Here is a 23,041-nt window from a genome sequence, read left to right as displayed (position 1 = left end):
TATGGCTTAGCATGTGGTATATATGGAAGCATACTCTATCCTACATTGGAAGAGTGTATCCTGCTGTTGTCCAGTAGAATGTTCTATAGATCAAGCAGTTCATTAGCCAATGATGATACTCAACTCTTTTATATCTTAGATGATTTTCTGTCCAGTTGTGTTATCCATTATAGAGAATGTAGTACTAAGTATCCTTGTAATATTTTTGAATTTTCTATTTCTCCAATTTTTTCAATTTTGCTTCCTGTATTTTGGTGGTTTTGTTAGGTATGTCTATATCTTCCTGAAAAAATTGAGGTCTTTATTGTCATTACCAGATACCCTTTTATCATTATAAAATGTTCTACAATGTTTCTAGTAACATTTGTTCTTAAAGTCTATTTTGTCTGATATTCAGAAGTGTAGTTGTTCCCACTGTCTTGATAGTTACTGTTTGCATGATATTTCTTCTTTTCCATCCTTTTGCTTTCAATCTATTTGTTTATTTGAATCTGAAATGTGTCACTCTGTTAGGATTTTGTTTTTGTTTTAATTCAGCATGACAATTTCTAATTTTAATTATAGCTTTAAATCAATTTACATTCAATATTGTCTATATGGCTGATTTACATATGCCACCTTGCTATCTTTTTTCTATTTATCTCATGTTTTGTTTATTTCTCTGTCTCTCTGTTACTGCCTTTCTTATGCAAAAGAAATATTATCTAAAGTACCACTTTCATTTTTTGTTTTGTTGTTTTCTTAGTAGTTTCTTGGTATAATTCATCTTAACTCATTACCATCCACTTTAGAGAAATACTAACTTAATTTTAGGTTAATATAGAAACTTTGTTCAAGTATAGTTCCATTTATCCCCTCCTCTGTGCCATTATTATTCTAAATATTGCATCTTTGTATGATAAAGACCAACAACACTTTATCTATTTGTTTTGTGCAAGTGTCATTTAAGTCACTCAAGAGAAGAACAAAGTCATGTATATTCTCAACTTTTATATTTACCTATATAACTACCTATACTGATGTTGTCTATTTGTGTGGTTTTGAATTGCCATATGTGGCATTTCCTTTCAATCTGGACTTCCTATTTTATTTATTTATTTATTTATTTATTTATTTATTTATTTATTTATTTATTTATTGTGGTACTGGGGATTGAACCCAGGGCCTTGTGCACGCAAGGCAAGCACTCTACCAACTGAGCTGTATCTCCAGCCCTCCTTTTTAATTTCTTATAACACACATTTGCTCACATGTTTTTCTTGGAATATATAAATTTTGCATTCAGTTCTGAAGAATACTTTGCTGCATGCAGAATTCTTGGTTAACAGGGTTTTTTCTTTCAGTATTTTGAATGTGTCATCCCACTCTCTTAAGGCCTCCATTGTTTCTGGCAAAAACTCAGCCATTAATCTCATTGTGTTCTCTTGCTTATGATGAGTCAGTTCAATTCAAGAATCTGCCTTCTTTTCTATAGTTTATTTCTCTTATATTCCTATTTGATAAGTCAATAACCTTATGCTTTCCTTTCATTCTTCATTATTCTCTTTAGTTCTTTGAATATATTTATAATAGAAATTTTGAAGTCCTTGTTTGCGGAGTGCAACAGTAAGACCTCTTAAGAAATAATTTCTTAGAACAGTCCTCCTCCTCCCAATATTTGGGTTACACTTTCCTATTTCTATGCATGTCATAATTTTTTGTTGAAAATAATATATTTTAGATAATATGTTGGAGAACCTCTAAATTATAAATCCTCCATACCAGAGATGTTTTTATTGTTTCTTTTTGTTTGTTTGTTTAGAAACTTACATGGACTAATTATATATAGAGTCTGTCTCTCTCACATTATGTAGCTACTGATAATTCTACATTTTTTTAATTTATCATTTAAAAACGTTTTTAAGGCCAGCTTCTAGGTATTCCCTCTAGCCCACTCTAAATTGAGGACTCTTCATCAAACAATGGAAGAAATTCTCATCTCTGCAGGCCTTCCAGAGTTAGAAGAGATGGTGTGAAGAAGGCATATCACAATATAGCTTAATTGTGGGTCAATGTTTGATCAGAGATTGTGCTTCCATCTTTTGCCAGTAGATTGTAGGTGGATTGTGGAGTGGGGGGAGTACAGTCAACATTTAGGCAGTTTACAGGTCTGACTGGTATACTTGTGTATGTGTGTGTGTGTGTGTAAACTTCCTTCTCCTTTCTGTTATAAAGATAGCAATCAGTGAATTTAGGGCCGACCCTAATCCAGTGAGACTGCATATTAATTGATTACATCTTCAAGGACCCTATTTCCAGATAATGTCATGTTCTGAAGTTCTGGTAGACATAAATTTCGGGGGACACAATTCATTATGAAGTATTGCCTGAAAATCAGCATGGTCTCCTTTGTGGATTAGGTGATCTTTTGTGAAGATTGCTTTGAAATGAGTGAAACCGTACGAGGACACTGCTAAATTGACTTCTTTCCTGGCATAGTTCTTCAACTTAGATACACCACACTTCCTTCCTTTGGTTATTTTATTCATTCTGTTAAGGAAAAGGCAGAGGTCTATGGACAGGAAAGGGTTGGCAGAGTCTGGCTCTTCCCAAAGCTAACTTACATGTCTGTTTTTAACCTAGAGCCAAATAACTATCGGACTATGCATGGCCGGGCTGTGAATGGCAGCCAGTTGGGAAAAGATTACATCCAGCTGAAGAGCCTCTTGCAACCCATCCGGATTTACTCCAGAGCCAGCTTATATGGCCCTAATATTGGGCGTCCAAGGAAGAACGTCATTGCTCTCCTAGATGGGTATGTCAGATTATTTAGGTTTCCTTATGACATTGTTCATTAAATGTAATGATCTAAAGTATTTGTACTTTTTCCTGGTTATATTCAATCTTAAGAGTAAAGGAGATTTTTTTTTTTCCATAATGGCTTACTCCAGTCTAAACTAGGGATTATTCATCAAACAATGGAAGAACTTCCATGGTCAGAAGAGAGTGGTATGATGGGGGAGACACATCACAATCTCTAGGATGGATTGGAAGGGATGCATTGTTTGAAAATTACATTTAATTATAGCGTTACATACCATCATTTTGAATTTTATAAAAAGCAAAGCAGAGCAAAACAAAACTTTATTCTAATGGCCTCTCTAAAAAGTAAAGTTTGACAAGCAGAGCTAGGTTAAAAAGTTGAAAAGCACTACAAATATTTGTAGATTACAGAACAACTGAACTGGTAGATTTATTAGCAGATATTCTGGAGAATTGCTACCACTTGATTTCTTTGGTTGTGAATTAATCTTACAATCATTTTTTAAAGCTTCTTCCTCAATCCTGGTGGTGGACCAGACTTGATCTGGATAATCTGTGTACATTGGGACCAATCATTCAGGGTCAGAGGAAATGCCTGATCATGAATTTATTACCAGTAAACATGTAGAATTACATTGCAGGGAGCCACTGTGGTGTGAGGAAGGCTGAAGATAGATACAACTTTAATCAAGATCTAAATTAGAGACTAGAGCAGGAGGGGTGGGAGCAATGAGATTGGGGGATTTAGGAGCTCTTCTGGAACACAGTACCCTGTGTACCAAGGCACACATTGTAAATGACATTTTGCAATAGTCGGGAATAGGATAGGTTATTCCTACAAATCAAAGATAAGTAAGACTTTTTCTAGTGATGTGCACAGACCAAGTGAAGTTAGAGAAATGATATACAAGTAGAAACAGAGATATACAAGGAAAGGGAAAACTTTGTCTCCTGAATGGCCCTTATAGCTTGATGGCCCTTGTGATTTCTCTTTTTTTGGTTCTTGATAGAAGCTTATAAAAAGATTAAACATTACTGAAGGTTTGAAAAGGCAAAAGGATTCATACTGTAGCAACATTAACAAATTGAAATTTAATTTTAGGTGTTTTTCTCACCCACGTCCCTGGGGCTGGTGGAATTTGGGTTTCCTCTACATGATGCAGGTTGACTGTGAAATAAAGCTAAGAAAAGAAGGTGAAAAAAAAAAGCACACAGAAAGTAATTTTGAAAAGGGAGGGTGGGACGACTCTTTGACCTTAGGGGTGGAGCTTCCACACTGGAAAGAGAGAGCAAGACCCCACGTTTGCTTTTTTATATGAGAGAAGCATCAAATGTTTTTCCATAGAATGTTCTTTGCCTTTTAAGGTAGGAGGCCCAGTGGGTTACGCCCAACTCTGGAGCTACTGCAGCTCTCTCCCTGGCCCAGCGAAGACTGAGTTCATGTGCATTGTGTAATCCATTAAGTGGGAGGAGCCACTACTGGGAGCTAGCTGGGCCGGTGACCTGAGCTGGGTTCACAAGCGCTGGCTACATCAATAACTAGAAAACCGGAAAGAAGCTCCCAACGCACAGAAATACCTTTTACTTGCCGGAATCAGGGACGGCTCTTGACCTTAAGGGTCTGTTGGAAAGAGAGAGACTATGCCACCATCCTATTTATTGAAGAAACCCAAATGAGGCAAGGGATTGGGTTTCAGGGGGGTGTATCCCATCTCATTGAGTGACACCCACTCCCAGAGCTTCATTCCCAGGCTGAGCCGAGGTGAGGTCCACCTGAAGCCTGTTCAACACCTCCATCGCTCAAGGCTAAGGGTGTGTGCTTATCTCCTTTGTGGCTACCCACAAGCTACAAAATAACTTGCAATGCCAAACCAAATCTCCTGGCTCAAGGCGAAGTGAAGACACTTAAATAGTTCAAGGGTAGCCACCCTTATTTCAATGCTGCTGTCTTCCCCACTCTTCTCTTCTTGCCTTCTATTATGATTTAGATATGAGGTGTCCCTTAAAAGCTCATGTGTGAGAATGGACAAAGGTTTAGAGGTGAAACAAATGGGTTAGAAGAGCATTCACCTAATCAGTGTGTTAATCTATTGATATGAATTAAATTGTAGGCATGTGGGGTGTGGCTGGAGGAAGTAGGTCACTGGGAGCATGCCTTTGGGGTTTATATTTTATCCCTTGTGAGAGGAGCGTTCTCTCTTTCTCCCCCACCTATTCCTGATTTCCTGATTATCCTGTCCTGCAGTGCTTTCCTCCTCCACACCCTTCCCCCATGATTTCTGCCTCCCCTCAGGCCCAGAGCAATGGAGTCAGCCATCTGTGGACTGAGACCTCTAAAACCACCTGTGTCAAATACAGTTTTCTTCCTCTAAAATTGTTCTTGTCAGGTCTTTTGGTCACAGCAGCAGCAACAAAAACAAAAAGCTGACTGAAACACCTTTCATCTCACGAGCAACTTCTACTTTTTTTGTAAAAAAAAATCATGACCTTACCCACAGATCAGCTGAGCTTCCCTTTGCATACTTTCACTGAAGTTTGAAATTATTCTGTGTATGTGTGTAGTGGAGGAGATGGACAGGTTGGTTTCATTTTGCCTATTATAATTAGGAGATAAGGATCACGAGTGTAGAATTTTACTCACATTTCTTAGAGTCATTAGCTTTGCTTGATTATTTATCTATCATTAAGTTCACATGGTTATTCTTTTAGATTATCATTCTTTAATTATTAGATTAATATATTTTCACAGGACCTACAACATCCTTTCAGTAGCGTGACACTCTAGTACTCATACATTTGTTCTGCAGATGTTTCTTTTTTCTTTTTTCTTTTTTTTAAAGAGAGAGAGAGAATTTTTTAATATTTATTTTTCAGTTTTTGGTGGACACAACATCTTTATTTTATTTTATGTGGTGCTGAGGATAGAACCCAATGCCCCACGCTACGGCTTGAGCCACATCCCCAGCCCCCCTGCAGATGTTTCCTGAGAAGCTATATTCTGGGTACTATATTAGGAACTGGTAATAAAATAATAAAAACAAAAACCTGCACAGAGTGATTTGCTGAGTTAAGGGAGACACAGGCATTAATCAACTAAACTTAAAACTAAGCTAATACCAAGGAGAGATACATGATTCTGTGAGTGAGTATAAGTGCTGTACTTAAGTTAGGGAAGTCATGGAAGGGTTACCTCAAGTGACATATAAGGGGAGGATGAGAGGTATTTAAGGTCTAATTTAAAGGATGAATAGATGTTAACTACACAAAGTGAAAAGTATCAGTGTTTTTGTTAGAATGAAAAGCATGTGCAAAGGCCCTGAAGATGAAAAAATGGCTAGGTTGGCTAACAAAAGATATAGCTAGAAAAGAAACTAGGAGTCATGTTACATAGGAGCTAAAAGGCATAATGAAGGGCTCGCAATTTCTTCTAAGCACATTCTGAAAAACGCTGAATGTTTTTAAGCTGGGGAAGGAAATCATCAGATTTATCCCATAACTAGTATGTTGTGCCTAGTATGTGGCAATTGGGTTGGACAGAAAGCAGGAAAATTAGTGAGAAGTTTTCTACAGCAATGCAGAGAAAGAATGATGGGACCTAGACTAGGATGGTGGCAGTACAATATACTGTTAACAGTAGAATCCATGGGATGTGATGGTGTGTTGGATAGGACCATAACGATGCGACAGAGATGTTGTTGGGGGTGGAGACTCAGACCCTGGGAAACAGATTCAGAGTCACAGCAGGGGGAGATGATGCAAGGTGCAGTTGGAATAGTAGGCCTTCTTTATTCAGAGGCAGCAGCAGCCCCCAGCCTCCAGCTCCAGCTTCATTATTAGCCCAGCCAGTTCCATTAGCCTCCTGAGCCATTTCCACAGACCTTTTCTATATGCAGGTCAGAGAAACAAGGCACATTGCCAGCAGGTTACATAAGTGGGTACATGCTCACAAGCAAATGTTTATGACCTTGAGTACATAAGCTGAATCAGGATGTTCATGACCTTGGCCTCATAGTAAGGCTCAGTGAGGGAGCTTAACTGTAGCGTCTTGAGCCTGCCTGAAAATCCACTCCTTTAGGATCCCTCACTGTATAATCTAAGCGTTTGAAGTCTTCTACAAGATCCCTTAGTGAGGAGGCCACAGCACTGCATCCATATGCATTAACAGCTATATAAGCCGCCACAGCATACAAATAGCAAAAAAGCCCCATCACCTAGGATTACTAAAAACCGGTTTTATCCCATGTTGTTGCGGCAATAAAAGTCTTTTTCCAAGCCATGTCAGTTGTCAAGGGGACATAGTCTGGCTGTCCCTTGAGTGGTCTGGCAGTAGGACTCACAGGCACTGCAGAGCATACGCAGGAGGCGGAGGTGTTTGCTACTCTGGCATAGGCATGTTCCCAGTTCACAATAGTGTTGGTGAGGACACACCTATAGACAAAAGGATAATGCAATTAGGGGGACTAGTACAGATAATACTATACATCTTGGAGAAGTCAGGCCAGCTTTTAGTCCCAGGAAAGCCCAGGGACTGCCTGCGGAGGCCTCCCTGGGTGGTGATACCATATACTCATACAGCTTGGTCCTGAATTTCAGCAGACTCTGTGTGCACCCAGCACTGGGTAGCTCATAATTGGTCAAAGGGAAATAACAAAGGTACCTTTTAAAATCTGTGTCCCATGTGCAGGATCTGGCCAAGATACATGTTTATGTGCGTCGAGAGGCATTCACTAGTCACCCATGGTGTCACAAGGAGATCACATTCTAAACCTTCTCCCCATGGGACTAACAGAGCTACCCAGGGAAGGTCAGGGGAGGACTTTATTGTCAAGGGCCATGTTGAATCCACAGTTTCCTTCTATTCAATCCAGTGGGAGCAGGCAAAAGAACATCCTCTTGCTTTCCAAACCCAGACTTAAGTACAACATTCTTTGTTGTCACCTAAGCCTGTATTGATGCTGCTGTGCAGTGCAGCAAAGCCTCCACAGGAACTGGTCCTCTTATCAGGGATGGTTATTCAGAGCTCTCACAACTGTCCCCAGACACTGTGACCACTCCTTCCTAGCAGGTGAGTTGACTGCAGTCCTAAGTCCTCTCTTACACAGGCCATTATGACTTTCTATCATGCCTGCAGCCTGTGGGTGATATGGGAGGTGCAGCTTCCATTGAATCTGCAACTGAGTACAAGAGTCACCATGCACATCCTGACCCATGAAATGGGTGCCTTGATCACACTCTATTGTGATAGGTTGACCATATAAGGCCGTCAAAACAGTCAGGTCATGAACCATAGTACTCAGATTTGCTTGATTACTGGGCCAGGCAAACAACAAGCCTGTAGCCATATCCCCTGTCGTCAAGGCAAACATGGCCCCTTTCTGACTTTGGTAAAGGGCCAATGTGGTAAACCTGCCATTGTGTCAAGAGCATGCATTCATGCATTACCTGGCCATCTGTGACTTCAAGGCATCAGAGGTGTGGATATTCCTGGGCACAAACCACACATGCCTGGTAGGCCTCTACTAGGGTACTCTGCATTAAAGGCAGACCCCACTGTTTGGCTAGGTTCCACATAGTTTTCACACCTGTATGCTGTAGGCAGTGATGCAACCAAAATGCCCAATTGGTGAAAGGTGCCTACCCTAACCACCACATCCTAACCATCATTCCCTGGGCTAGTCAGGGAGCATGGCCAGTAACACAACCTACAGTCACCAGTTCCTGTTGGTTTAGCTCTCAGAGCTCTTGCCACAGAACTTGCCCCCAATACACCACACAACTGTCATACATACCACTATGGAGGATTCTTCATTTGCTATCACCAGTTAGTTCAGCTCACTGACTGTTTTGTCTTGTACTGATATTAAACTAGACAGGGTCTGTCTCTGGTCCCACAGCTACCAACATCCACACAGGCAGTTGTCCATGGCTGGCATCATCAGTGTACCAAACACTAGGCAGTGTAAGTGCTTCCAAGGTATTTGCTTCTTTCTGGTTCAGTTACATAAGTAATAAGACCTAGGCATCTCCTGAAGTCTCTTATCTTTGCCAGCTCCTAGAACATCTGGCCTTTTTCTTGGCTGCTGCTGGCTCCTGCACACCTAGGCTCTCTCTTGGCTTCTGCTAAGTCACAAGGTTGTGCAGGATCAATAACGTATAACACATAGGGTGTCTTGCCCCTGTCGGCTACCAGTGCCCCTAAATCTCACAGATATAACATCAAAGCAGCCAGGGGCTCTCTTGGCCTCTGTCCAAATTATTTTCTGAAGTCCACCAACTTTGCTTGACAGGCAGAATGTGGTGAACTTAGTTAACTGGGCTGGCACTGTGGGTGGCTGCTCATTTGAGACATGGCTGCTGTTGTTTCATTTTCTGTATTACCATTGGCTGGGCTTATAGGTTAATCTTCTCCTCCTCCTCCCCAGACTCCATCAGCTCTCTGGGGAGGCCAAGGGGTGTTTCCAAGGGACAGAGATCCTCCTCCAGTTTCCAAGGTTTCCAAGGCCTCTTCCATATCTCGCAACTCCCTCATCTTGGCAGTCTCTGGTAAAGCTGCGTCACTGTTTGCTCTCAGAGCTGTAAGAAACATTTATCTCATGGCTCCAGCGGCTGTGTGCACAGCTCCTCAGGCAGTTTCTCCATTTTCTCCACACTGCTGCTGCCACCTTTCCCCTTGGTTGTGGACAATGCCTCAGCTCCATTACTTTATTCACAGTCCACTCTGCCAGGTCCATATTTACCACGGTCAATCAGAATCTCTATGCTCACAGGGAAACCTCCACCATATCCCATCTCTACACAGGAATCCATGCTATTGGGACCTTGGCAACTGAGTGCTGCTTGGTAGCTACAGGGCCCTCCTGTCTACTGAGGTTGATGCATTTCTCACCTGTGGAATAGCCTGCCCACTACACCAAATTGTCAAGGTGGAGGCTCAGACCCAGGAAAACAGATTCAGGGTCACAGCAGGTGGAAGGTAATGCAAAGTGCAGTTAGAATAGTAGGCCTTCTTTATTCAGAGGCAGCAGCAGCCCCCAGCCTCCAGCTCCAGCTTCATTAGCCCAGCCAGTTCCATTAGCCTCCATAGACCCTTTTTATATGCAGGTCAGATAAATAAGGCATATTGCCAGCAGGTTACATAAGTGAATTCATGCTCACAAGCAAATGTTTATGACCTTGAGTACATAAGCTGAATCAGTGTGTTCGTGACCTTGGCAACATACTAAAAACATAGCCTGTTGTAAGGGCTCAGTGAGAGAGCTTAACTGTAGTCATCTTGGGCCTGCCCGACAGATGTGCAAATAATTGGGTAGATGGTGTTGTCATTCACTGGGATGAGAAGACTGGGGAGTGACAAGATTCTGGGAAGAAAATCATGATATTTGATTTTATGTCATATTATTATGCTTGAATCTAAATAGAGATATCAAGAATGTCATTGAATGAGTGAAGAAATCAAGATCTCTACTAGAAAAACCAATCTGGGGAATCATTAGCATTGAAAATTGGATTTAAAGCCATAGGAATGGAGGAGATAAGTTAGAGAATTATAGAAAGAGCAGAGATAGTGGCTTAGGAGAGAACCCTGAAGAACTTGCATATTCAGAAATGAAAGAAAAGAGGAATGCTCTCAGTGTGAGATAAAAAGGGAGGATAATGTGCATTAAGAAAAAAGAATTTTGAATATATAGAAAGTGCTTCTAGGAGGTCAGGAAGTCAACTCTTAGGAATATAGAAAAGTACCTTTTTGGTTTGGCAATATGTAGATAGTTGGTAGCTTTGAGAAACAGTTCAGAAGAGTGGTAGGAACTGAACTTGGGTTGCAATAGTTTGAAAAGTAAGTGGAGGGTAAGAATTTGAAACCAAAATGTAGACAACCCTAGGGAGATTCTTTTTTTACTGTGAAGAAAAATAGGAAAATAAAGGGAGAACTGTAGTCAAGGAAGATGATGATGTTTTTCCTCTTTAATGTGGTAAATAGTAGAATAGGAATGTAGGTTAAAGAGATAAACACCTGTTCTGGTTTGGATATGAGGTATCCCCCATATTTCCTGTGTTAATGCAGGGATATTCAGAGATGAAATTATTAGATTATGAGAGGTGTGAACTAATGAGTCTATCATATTTTGAACAGACTAACTGGGTGGTGACTGTAGGCAGGAGGGGCATAGCTGGAGGAGACCGATCAGTGAGGATGTGCCCTGGAAGGGTGTGTCTTTTCTGCAGCCCATTCCCTTTCCTCACTCTGCTTCCTGGCTTCCGTGAATGGAGCAGTGCTTCTCCACCATGATGTTCTGCACACCCCAGGCCCAGAGCAGTGGGTTTGACTCACTGTGGACTGAACTTTGAAACCATGTGCCAAAATAAATTTTCCTCCTATAAGTTGTCCTCATCAAGCATTTGGGTCACAGAGATGAAAACTGACTATTGCAACTTTTGAGAGGAGAAGAGCTAGATGATACAGGAAAAAGAGAATATAGCCAAAGTTAGAAGTCCTTTAGGATAGAAATGATGGAACCTAAAGGGACTGACTTTCATTAAATTAAGGGCAATTCCTCAAGGGTAAAAGAAATAATTAAGAAACAAATGTTTCTTTATAATACAGATTTTTTAAGTCATAAGAGAAACCTATCACCACTACATTAATTGTAGTTAGGGCATCTAGTTTGTGTACATGGTACAAATGTGAACACACAGATATTGGTTTGTATGAATAAGTTAAGCAACTTGGATGCAATAATAAGCAAAGAGGAAAGAGATGAGCATGTGACTTGGGTGTCATGGTGGCAAAAAGTGGGCTCCACTTCCTTCATATCAAAAAAACTAAAGTAGGACCCAGAAGACTAGCAAAAATCTTCTAGGACAAGAAAAAATATTGATAAACAAGTTTCTTTTTTTAATGCCAGAAAAAATGGAGAGCTATCTTTCTTGATGTACATTACTAACTATATAGTGAAATATAACTAGAAACATATAAACATCCCCAGCAACTTGAACTAACAACAAAAATGTTAGCACTCTAAATTACCATCTCTTTGGTCTTTTCCAATCCTCCTGGTTACACAGATATAAATTTACATAGTTTTAATCATTGTATATGCATCATTTTGAGTTCTGCATTTTTTACTCATTGCTTCATATGGCCCTTTCCTTATTTCTACATAATTCTCATATTTGTCATTCTTAATAGCAATAAAATATTCCATTGCATTAATGTATAAAAGTCTACATAAGCATTCCCTCACTGTTGGGCATTTGGGCTGTTTCCAGTTTTTGCCTGTAATATATAGTCCAACTATAAACATCTTTATACAAATAGTTTTTTATTTCTTTTGAATTATATCCTTGGGCTATGTTCCAAAAACTTGGGTTTCTGGGTTAAAATAGATGATAATTTTTATGGCTCTCATATTTTCTGCCAAATTTCTTCATAATTTAACTAAGTGGTAGGGCAGCAAGGTATTAGGGGGTATGTTTTTCACCAATCTCCCACAGCAATGAGTATTGCCATTTTTATTAATTTATTCTTTTTTAAATCTGAGCTTTATTGTTGTATATAGTAGTTGGGTTTATCCCTACAAACTCATACATGCATGGAATTTGATTTCAGTTTATGATCTCCCCTTTTCCCTCCCAAATTTTTCTCTCCATTCTCCTTACTCCACTCTACTTCCTTTTGCTCATTTATTTATATTTGATTGGTTCTTTTTACGTATGTATAAAGGTGAAATTCCCTGTGGCATATTTATATAGGTACATAACACGATTTTTTAAGAATTCATTCTTTTTTTTTTTTTATACCAGGGATTGAACTCAGGGGCACTTGACTACTGAGCCACATCCCCAGCCCTGTTTTGTAATTTATTTAGAGACAGGGTCACACTGAGTTGGTTAGTGCTTTACTTTTGCTGAGGGTGGCTTTAAACTCTCTTTAAATGATCCTCCTGCCTCAGCCTGCCCAGCTGTTGGGATTACAGGCGTGTGCTACAATGGTTGGCTCATTCTTTTTTTTTTTAAATTAATGAAAGATCATGCTGCATAGCTGTTTAAATTTGAATTCTGTTAACAATGAAAAGAGCTGAATATTCTCTAAATCTTTATATTGTCTTTTTTCATCCTATCCTGTTTGTTTCATAACATGATAAGATAATGATTTTTCCTGAGTCCCAGACCAGATTATTTTAGATTTAGTCCTCTTCTTTGTTCACATAATTAATTAATACTGTTATTTCTGAATTCTTAGTATCACTCATAAATCATTTTTTTCATTTTATTTTAAACTTTATCATTTTTCCTCTTAAACAATTTTCTGTATCTAGTCTCAGATTCTAATAAATTCCCCATATAGATTTCTGAATAGTTTTTTGTTTGTTTTGTAAGGCAGCATCTGGTGAAGTCATTTTTGTCTGAAATCAAAACCCTTTCAGGTGCATTCCTGGCCTTCAGGGTCTCTGCCTGCCTACATTTGTATCTAATAAGCAGTTGCACTCCCTTGTACAACCTGCCTGCTGGCTACATCAAAATGTATGTGAACTAGAAGACGCCATATTCTTTTTACCTTTGCACCTTTTTATTTTCTGTCATTTAGTTTGGAATATCAGCCCATCCTTCTTTCATCTTTCCCTAGACTTCCCTGACATCTTCTGGCAGGATTTCTGTGGTCCCCTTTGGCCTTGCAGGACTTATAACATTTTATTTATTTATTTTTCTGTTATAGTATTTATCAAATTGATGATAATTTATATGTTTACATATTTGCCTTCCTTATAGACTGTGGACTAGGATCAGGACCCTGATACAATAGGCATTTTATAAATCTTATTGAATGAATAGTATTTATCTTATTCAACAACTGTCTCTAAGTTTATCTAACATGAAAAATAGTATGCATAATTGTGACTGAAAGGAATTGTAAATTGTTAGATAGTGATTCAATATATTATGGTGATTTGTATAATTCACAATGATTTCCTTTAGTTTATACAGCCAAGTCAACTTTTAAGCTGTTTTACTTGGATAGTTGAGGACTAAACAGGTCTATCTTCTTCCCCGTGAGGATATGAACTCCATTAGGACAGAGAGAGAATCTTCATGTTTATATTTATAGGGAGCAGCATATTGCCTAGAAAATGGGGAGGGCTTAATAAAATGTTTGTTTTATTGTTTTCATTTCCTTATTCATGAACTGCCTATTCCTAGTTATTGTGTTTTATCTAAACACATAAGTAATTGTTCTTTAGGGTTTCATCAGTTTCCTCTGTTTTTCTTTTTGTAAACTTTTATGTATTATTATCCATATAATGACAATTTTATCTTAATTTATTATACTCTCTCTGTCTTCTTTATTTTTTATTTTTTGGTACTGAAGATGGAATCCAGGGACTCAGGCATGCTAGGCAATCACTGCCGCTGAGGTACATCCTCACCCACTTTTTAAATTTTCTTTTAGTTTGAGTCAGAGACTCACTAAGTTGCCAGACTGGCCTGAAACTTTCGATCATCCTGCCTCAGCCTCCCAAATACCTGGGATTACAGTCACATGCCATCATGTTTGGTGCTTTTCTTTTCACCTTGAAGCATTTTTTTAAATTGTTTCTGAAGTTTATTATAATTACTCCTATGTTGATCAGCAAGTCCTGTCCACAAAATAGAAATCCCAGTCAAAAAAGAAACTTATAAAAATCTTGCATATTCAACCACAGAGAAAAATCTGCATTTTCAGCCTTAGTTCTTCACAATTTTAAAGTATGAATGGATAGACAAAGATCACAGGTCAAAGAAAGAAACAAATAGCACAGATGAAAAAAGTAAACAGAGCTGGGCGTGGTGGTGCATGCCTACATCCCAGCAGCTCTGGAGGCTGAGGCAGTAGGATCACAAGTTCAAAGCCAGCCTCAGCAAAGGCGAGGTGCTGAGCAACTTGGTGAGACCCTGTCTCTAAATAAAATACAAAATAGGGCTGGGGATGTGGCTCAGTGGTTGAGTCCCCAGTACCAATAAAAATAAACAAATTTAAGTAAATTAAACAATTGACCTGAGAAGAATTATAATTCAGAGTAGTACTTTAAAAATATATAATTCATAAGACATTGTAAGATATTGCACTTATAAAATAAAATTAGATTTATATGAAAAAGTACAATCAGAACAAAAGATATTTTGGAAACTAAATATATACTTGCTACAATAGAGTCTAATACAAGTTAGGCAATGCTTTCTTAAATCCAACACTGTCTCGGTATGTTTTGTGCTTCTATAATTCAGTAACTTATGAAGAACAGAAACTTAGTTTCTCACAGTTGAGAAACTAAGTTTCTGTTGGGAAGATCATGGCACTGGCATCTGGTACAGACCTTCTTGTGTCATCCCATGGCAAAAGAGCAAAGAGAGAGATGAAGTCATCCTTATATAAGGAATCCACACCTTTGTTGATAAACTTGTTCCCTCAATAATAACATTTTAATCTGTTCACCTCTTAAAGGTCCCACCTCCAAAGATCCCTCACTGTTGCATTGAGAATTAAGTTTCTCAAGGTAAGGCTTTTGGGGTACACATCGAAACCATAGTAAATACTTAAAAGCATCCAATAAGCATATCAATAGAATACTGATAAATTAGGTTTTATAAAAATTAAGAACTTTTGTGCATCAGACACTACCACTAAGTATCTGAACTGACAACTTAAAATATGGGAGAAAATATTTGCAAGTCATATATATGATAAGGGACCTGTACCCAAAATATGTATAAAGATCTTTTATAATTCAACAACAAAAAGACAAATAACCTAATTAAGGTATGGGCAGAAGTCATTTGAATAGACATTTTTTCCTAAGGAGAGATAAATGATAAGCAAATAGATGCTTAACACTATTAGTTATTAGGAAAATGCAAATTATTTGTTTCTTCTTATTGTGATGAAATGCCACTTCACATCTATTAGTATGTCTGTAACCAAAACAGCATCATATAACATGTATTAGACAGTATGTAGAGAAATTGGAACCCTCATACACTGCTGGTGGGAATATAATATGGTACAGCTGTCTTGGGAAACAGTCTGGTAGTTATTCAGAAGGTTAAATATAATTACCACATAAGTCAATAATTTCACTCCTAAGTACATATCTAGGAGAAATGAAAGCATATGTCCACATAAAAACCGTTGTATACAAATATTCTTAGTAGCATTATTTGGAATAGTAAAAAATGGAAACAATCCGAATATCCATCAGCTGTTGAATGGAATATTATTAGACAATTAAGAAGAAATGAAATTCCAAGACATGTTACAAGCATTATGTGAGCTGAAAGAAGGTAGTCACTAAAGGCCTGACATTGTTGATTGTTTTTATATGAAATTTTCAGAATGGGCAAACAAATAGAGACTAAGAATAGATTACTAGTTGATTCTTATTAATAGGGATTGTAGGGAAATGAGGAGTGACTGCTAATGTGCATGCAGTTTCTTTTTAGAATGATGGATATCCTAGAATTAGAGTAGGTTTATGGCTGTACAACTCTGCAAATATAATAAAAACTATTGAATTGTACACTTATATAAGTGAATTGCCTAGTATATAAAATATACCTCTAAAGGCTACTAAAATTTCAATAAAATAACTGGAAGATACAGTCAAGGCTATATTCCAAACCAGAAGCTTTATACAAAAACAAAAAAACTTAACATAAAATGCTACTGATACAGAGGATTGATTCAGAATACTCAAAACTGTCTTGTAGGAATATCTCAAAACAGGAAGAAAAATAAGGTTACAGAAACAGTGAAAATCTTACCAGCCTTGAAAATGAAAAGTAAAGAGACAGTTGATAGGAAATAGAAGGTAGAAATAGAGAGAAGAAATAAAACATAGGAAGCTGATATTCTCATGTTAAATATGGGGATTCAGAAATTACTATCTAAGCCACTGGAATAATAAAAGGAGAGGTAGAAAATATGAGGGCCCTGCATCTCAACACATGGAATTTGCTTAACTTTTGATTATAATGACTTATGGCATTACTTCCTTAAATGTGCCCTGGGGAATATTAGTTTTTCAAGATATTAATATTATCCAGAGGAGGGAAAATAAAAGGTTCCATGGTCAAGTAAGTTTGAGAAATCACACATTTACTGAAATACTTTATGGAACTTTAAATACATTAGTTTACATTGTGAATCTCCATGAAGCAGATTTAGGTTGCAGAATTTCCTAAATTTATCTGACCACAGAGTCATATTTTCAGAAGCCTTCTTGAGGGACTAGTATTCCACCAACATATTTGTACCACATCAATGTAGAATATGAGCTCTGGTTTGGGTGAGAGTTTGCAATAGAGAATTATAAAAGAACTACAATTTGGAGGATTCAGAGAACTTAGATGACTTCAATAGTTTTATTATTTGTCTATTGGCTTCTATCCTTGTCCTCCTTCAATCTATTCATCAACTCAGTCTCCAAAAAAATCTTTTACATACATAATTCATTTGATGTCATTAACTTGCTGAAGATTTTTTAATGACTTCTCCTTCTTAGAATAAAATTTAATCTCCTTATTATGCCCCATGAGGCTCTACTGTGAATAATCTGGCTGCTGCCCAGCTCTTCGTTTTCATCTTCTACCACTAACCCTTTTTCTTATTTCACCCTGGCCTCACTGGCTTGGTACATGCTCAACTTCATCCTCAGATCTTCTGTCCATCTGATACATGGTTGGTTTCTTCTTATCAAGAGTCCTTCCTTGAGTATCCTAGCTAAATAATTCTGTATTAATATACATACACTGTTAGTCTTTTTATAGTCTTTATCACAACTTGTGACTATATGTTTACCATTTACTTGTGGGTTGTAAATTATAAGCTCTGTGAGGGCCAAAAGTAGAGCTGTTGTATTTACCATTGTAGATTCAATACTGGCAAAAGGCCTAGTACATAGTAGGTGCTTGTATTTGTTGAGTGGATACATGCATGAAGAATGGAATTTATTCCCACAGTCTACAGAATTGCTAGCAGAACATTCTAATGTGAACCTATGTTAGAACAGAAGGCTAGATATAATGTTCTGCTCCTGTGGTGGCACAGAGAGCTCTGGAAAACATGCAAATTTGAGGAAAGTGTATAGAAGCAGAACAGGACTGGGAAGCAAATAATGGTCTTTTTCAAACTGCTGTATGTTAAATGGTCAACAAACCAGAATAGAAAAATTATTCTTTTTTACCCAAAGTTTCTGGTTTTGGTTGTGTTTAATACCTCTGCTACGTGTCTAGTGCCATTTTATAAACTCCACGTTGTACTCAAAACACAAATTCTTCTGAAGGCTATACAGGTGGGCAAGGATGGACATTTCACAGTCTTCCATTATGATTTTTGCAGGCCCAAGACACTTTGACTTCCTGCGTACCTTTCTTCTTAAAGTCATACTAACATCTACATTTTTTTACTTCACTGGTATAAAATATAAATACTCAAAACTCTTTCTTCAACTTAAAACTTCATTTTATTTTTTTCTTCTGATTTTGACTAGAGGCCTCTAAAAGTATTGCAGTCCCTCGGCATTGTGCCTGCTGTACCTAATGGAGAAGTTGGCCTTCCCTGTGCCCATTGAGAGGAGATTCTAATAGAGACAAAATTGTGGATATTTATTTGCTATCACATCCACTCTGGACATCAGTCTCTTCGTAGGAAGATAGTAAAAAATTGTTTCTGAGGTACTTTTTCACTCCAACCATTTTAAATTCTCACATACTTAGTTTGGCGCACACACATACACAGACACACACACACACACAAAAAAAAAAAAACCTTACAAAAACTTCCCAATTAATTTCTTACTATGTAACAACAGGCTTTTGTTTTCTCTTTGTTGAGTGTTCACTCACCACAACAGGATAGTGAATAGCATGTATTTTGGAACTAGATCAGATTTGGATTACCTACTATGTGGATCATTTTAAGGAATAAATTAATCTCTCTAAAACTTCTGATTCTTTGTCTGTAAAGTGGAACTAATGAAATGTTGTGGAAATAAATGAGGTAATGAATTTAAAGTGCTTAGCACAGTTCCTGGATCACACTGACATCCAAAGAAATGATAGCCACAGTCGTTAAGAAAAACAGACATGTTTTAAAGATGAAAAGGCAGGTTTTGGTCTGCTTTTCCCCTATTTAACTCTGATGTAGGCTGCTAAGCAGTTCAGAGAATTGAGTGAGGAAGGAAACTAGGAAGATTAGCTACAATAACATGTCAGTAGAGTGAGAGTGATTGCAGCTCTACTTCCTGCCCAGAAACCCACTTATGCCACATTCTTGCCTGGAGTGAGAAGATGCACAGCTGGGGACAATTTGGTGCACACAGTAATTATCACAATGTTATTTCTAATAATTGTTCTGTTTTATTTCAACTGTGAAAGTGTTATACGACTTCATCACTACAGGAGGAGTGTAGTTCATAAGAAGAGAATTTACGTTGCTGCCTCAAGAGAGAGACCAAAGCTGTTTAGTGCTCATTAACAGGAAACACTGGCTACTGCAAGGGTCTACTCCCTAGTCAAGAATTATGTTGTGAATAGTTACTTATAAATTTAATGTATTTTTTTTCTAGAAAGGAGTTCTTTCCTAACTAGAGAAACAGCCTAGTTCCTTACCCAACCTCAAGCTTATGAGTTTTTGCTATTATGAAGGATATTTCTCTCTGCCTCTAATATCAGAAAAGTCAGTCTGGAATGAAAGTTAGAACATTGGAGAAGGAGTATAGAGTCCTGGAACATACACTAACATTTGACATTTCACAAGTCAAAAATCTTGGGAAATATTCTTCCTTACTTCTTCTTTTCCTTATAACCATACATTCTCCTTCGAGAATGCTCTACCCTCACAGATGCTGCTAAAATCAGGATTTGTCAAAGTAGCAGTCCATGATTCTCCTGCACTAGAGGAACCTAGAAGGATTATTGAAAATGAAGCATTGATTTTTTAGTATCCAGTTCAGACTTGCTGAACCAGAATGTGTAGGGATGGGGCTCAAATTTTGGCATTTTGAACAAAGATTTGTATACCAAAATATGAGAATGATTAGTCTGTGTGATAAACAGAGTAGGTTTTTAATCTTTATTTTGCAGATCAAGAAGTAGAGGTATAAAAATGTTAAGCTCACAAGCCAGAACCAGGAAGAGGAAATTCACATTTATTGAGTACCAGCAGTATACCATGCACTGCCCTTGTCCCTTCATGTATGTTTTCTGGTTAATCCTCACAGCATTTTGGGGAAGCAGGTGCTTTTCTTTCCATGTAAAATGCTCTAGGGTGGTTAAACAACTTACCCAAAGTTACTTGGCTAATGAGTTGTGGAGCCAGATCTCAAATCAGGTATCTATCTTACCCCTGAGCCCAATTCTCTTTCTATTCTGTGATGTTGTTTTACTGAACTTTCATCTTTCACCTAAGCAGAACAGTAGAGAATACAAAGTAATAGAAAGTCCTCTTTACCAGAAGCCCACAGTGTTCATGCTCATAGAGTCAGCTTATTACCAGGGCTTTAACTTTTGGAAAGATTAGTTTTTCTCTGTGAAATTCATAATGACATCCTGATGCATTTTTCCTCCCTCCCACTGGGCTCCACAGCCAGGGAAAATCATATCAAGTCAGTTGTAGCCATCTTTGCTTGAATCCAGGTCTTTGCAACTTGCTCAGCAACAGTTTGGACTGTCAAGCCATGTCTGTCATGTTCTCTAACCAGCCTCTTACAGCTCCAGCCAGAGCCTTCCAGGTATGTTTCAGCATCTTCTCTCATCATTTCCCATTCACTGCCTTTTTCTTCATTCCAGTCAAGCAGACTTATTTAGTCCTCCTCTGTGTGTTAGTTTCTGACATCTGCCTCTGTCTTATTCCAGACATTATCCTATAGCCTTCTTCTTCCCAACCCCCACCCACACTGGAGCAAATTGGCTTCATCTTGGGGGTCAGTTCCAAGTAACTGTGCCTGGCACCCTATCTTGAGAAGGATTCTTAGGCCAATTCTCAGACAAGGGAGAGAATATTGAAATCTACTTACTATCAGTGTTTACTATGGACTCAGGAAAAGGAGCAGCCCCACACAGATCATAAATCTGACATCTCTGCATGGTTATAACAAGAACTTTAGAGTCAGAATTGGGTTTGAATTCCAGATCTGCAACATATTACCTAGATTTTCTTGAGGACAGTCTCTTCATCTATAAAATGAAAGTGATAGTATCAACCTTATGGGGTTGTTAAATATGTAAATTGCTACCAAGTACCTGTCAGTCAGTAAATAGTAGTAACTTATTTTTTCCTTTCTTCATTCAGGATCCTCCTTAAATTAAACCTCCTGGATGTAATTTTTATCGATAAGAGAGATTGGCTGAAGAATCTCATCATCTCTTTTGCACATTAGACTCCTATATTTATGAAATGAATGAAATATAAACTCCTAAAGATGAGCCTAAATAGAGATGAGCACTAGGCATCAAAGTCATCATAAAGCTATGCCATTTATCAGTCTACTGCCAGTGTGATATTCTATATAAATAGGGTAGGGAGGGGAGAGAGAGATAGGAATGAGGAACAGAGAAAAGAAGGATTGAAGGGAGGAAGGGAAGGAGAGAGAGGGAAAAAAGACAGATGTCAATGTTTCATTTGTTCTTTGCAGTACGTAATATAGCTCAGAACATAATTAGCCATGGAAAAATAAGTGGACCAAATGGAAATGCCCATAAATTTACTATTTATCTAAAGTTCAGTTCGGTTTACTCTAACCCAAGATGAATACTTTTCTTGCAAGCTTTTTCTAGACTTATGTATAGAATGGCTGTCAGATGTTATATTCATGTTAGTTATGTAACCAAAACATTCTCTTTGTGGACAAGAAAGTTCAGGCTGCTGTCCTTTTATTGAGGTATGTACTCATTTAGATCTCCAGTTCCCTGTGAAGGATTTATCCACTTTCCTGGGAGCAAAATTCAGAATCCAGTTTTTAGGGTTGTACTCTGTGGTGCAGGAATAGAAATCAAACCCCCAAGACCATGAATAAAGATGGTCCTTATTATAAGAGAGAGTTGTGATATGCCCTGGGAGAGAAGGCTCCACAATATTTCAGATACGTCATATGTGCAGGTGGATAACAAAGGAAAGAAATTCTCCCAGATTTGGAGTCCTCTGGGGGAAGAAAGGAACTCTTGCAATGAAAGGGGATATTTTGTTCTTTTCTATAGCAGCAGATTGGCTCCAATAGGAAAGACCCCCAAATACTGAAATGTCTGCCTGGCACTGGTCAGTTTCTTTGGATACAGGTCCCTGTCCCCTTCCATCTGTTATCCTTCTTTTTATGACTAGAGGTCATCATAAGGACATATACTCCTTCTCCTTTAGGATTATAATCCAGATTTCTGCCATAACAACTTAGGTATGGAAACATTTAACCTTGGAAAACCAAGATCTTCCCTTCTTGTCAATATTCACATCCTGGATCATCTTTTGCTGGTACATTCATAGGTCTCCATCAAGAGATTAGACTGGAAATGGGTGGTTGAAAATCCTAAACTAACACCAGACCTTAAACAGAAATTCACTTTCCCAGTGGTATTTTGCTCCTGGCAGCATTGTTCAGTGTTCATGTTATTCTACCTCTAACATTACTGTTGCTGAGCATTTTGCAGCTGTGTTGAAGTTACTCGTTTTATGTAGCTTAGGCCTGTTTCTGAGAAATAGCAGAATTAGAGAGCAGAAGAATCCATCAGCATTTGATTTGAACAAAGAAAATTATGATTTCTTTTTTTTTTTTACTTCGTGTCTTCCACAGTGCCAATGTAGATATAAAAATAAAGTATGGAAATGATATAGATACAGAGTTGATATTGAAAGCCATAATTTTCTCAGAAGGATCATAGAGATGGGAAGAATTCCACGAACTTGATTTTGTCTAATCTGTTTCCTTCATTTATTTTATTTCTATGATTGTTTTTCCTTTTTCTAGTTTAAAACATTATATATATATATATATATATATATATATATATATATATATATATTAAGAGACTTTGGAAAACAGAATATTTGCACCTATGATGAGTTTTATACACTTCTCAAAAAACAAGCGTTTAGCTATCTTGGTAGTATTTGGAAGTATATATTTTGTTTGACATTATTTGCAAATTTGATTTTTCCTCCTCAAAATAAGTGTAGAAATGCTTCCAGATGTTTGGTCTCATCATTTTGCTAAAAAAG

The 23,041-nt window shown here is 37.9% G+C and overlaps 1 protein-coding gene across 1 annotated transcript in view; it reads left to right on the top strand.

Moving 5' to 3' along the window:
* The window catches only part of Hpse2 (heparanase 2 (inactive)), a 660,291-nt gene that overhangs the window by 411,874 nt on the left and 225,376 nt on the right, over window positions 1-23,041 (top strand). Inside the window, exon 5 of the mRNA XM_015494621.2 lies at window positions 2,623-2,794. Within this exon, the coding sequence (XP_015350107.1) occupies window positions 2,623-2,794 (172 nt within the window). The remainder of the gene's footprint in view (window positions 1-2,622; window positions 2,795-23,041) is intronic.

The sequence above is a fragment of the Marmota marmota genome, unplaced genomic scaffold, assembly GCF_001458135.2.
Source record: "Marmota marmota marmota unplaced genomic scaffold, marMar, whole genome shotgun sequence".
Classification (NCBI taxonomy): Eukaryota; Metazoa; Chordata; class Mammalia; order Rodentia; family Sciuridae; genus Marmota; species Marmota marmota.
Note: the sequence above shows the minus strand (reverse complement) of the source record. Positions and strands in the feature narration are given on the sequence as shown.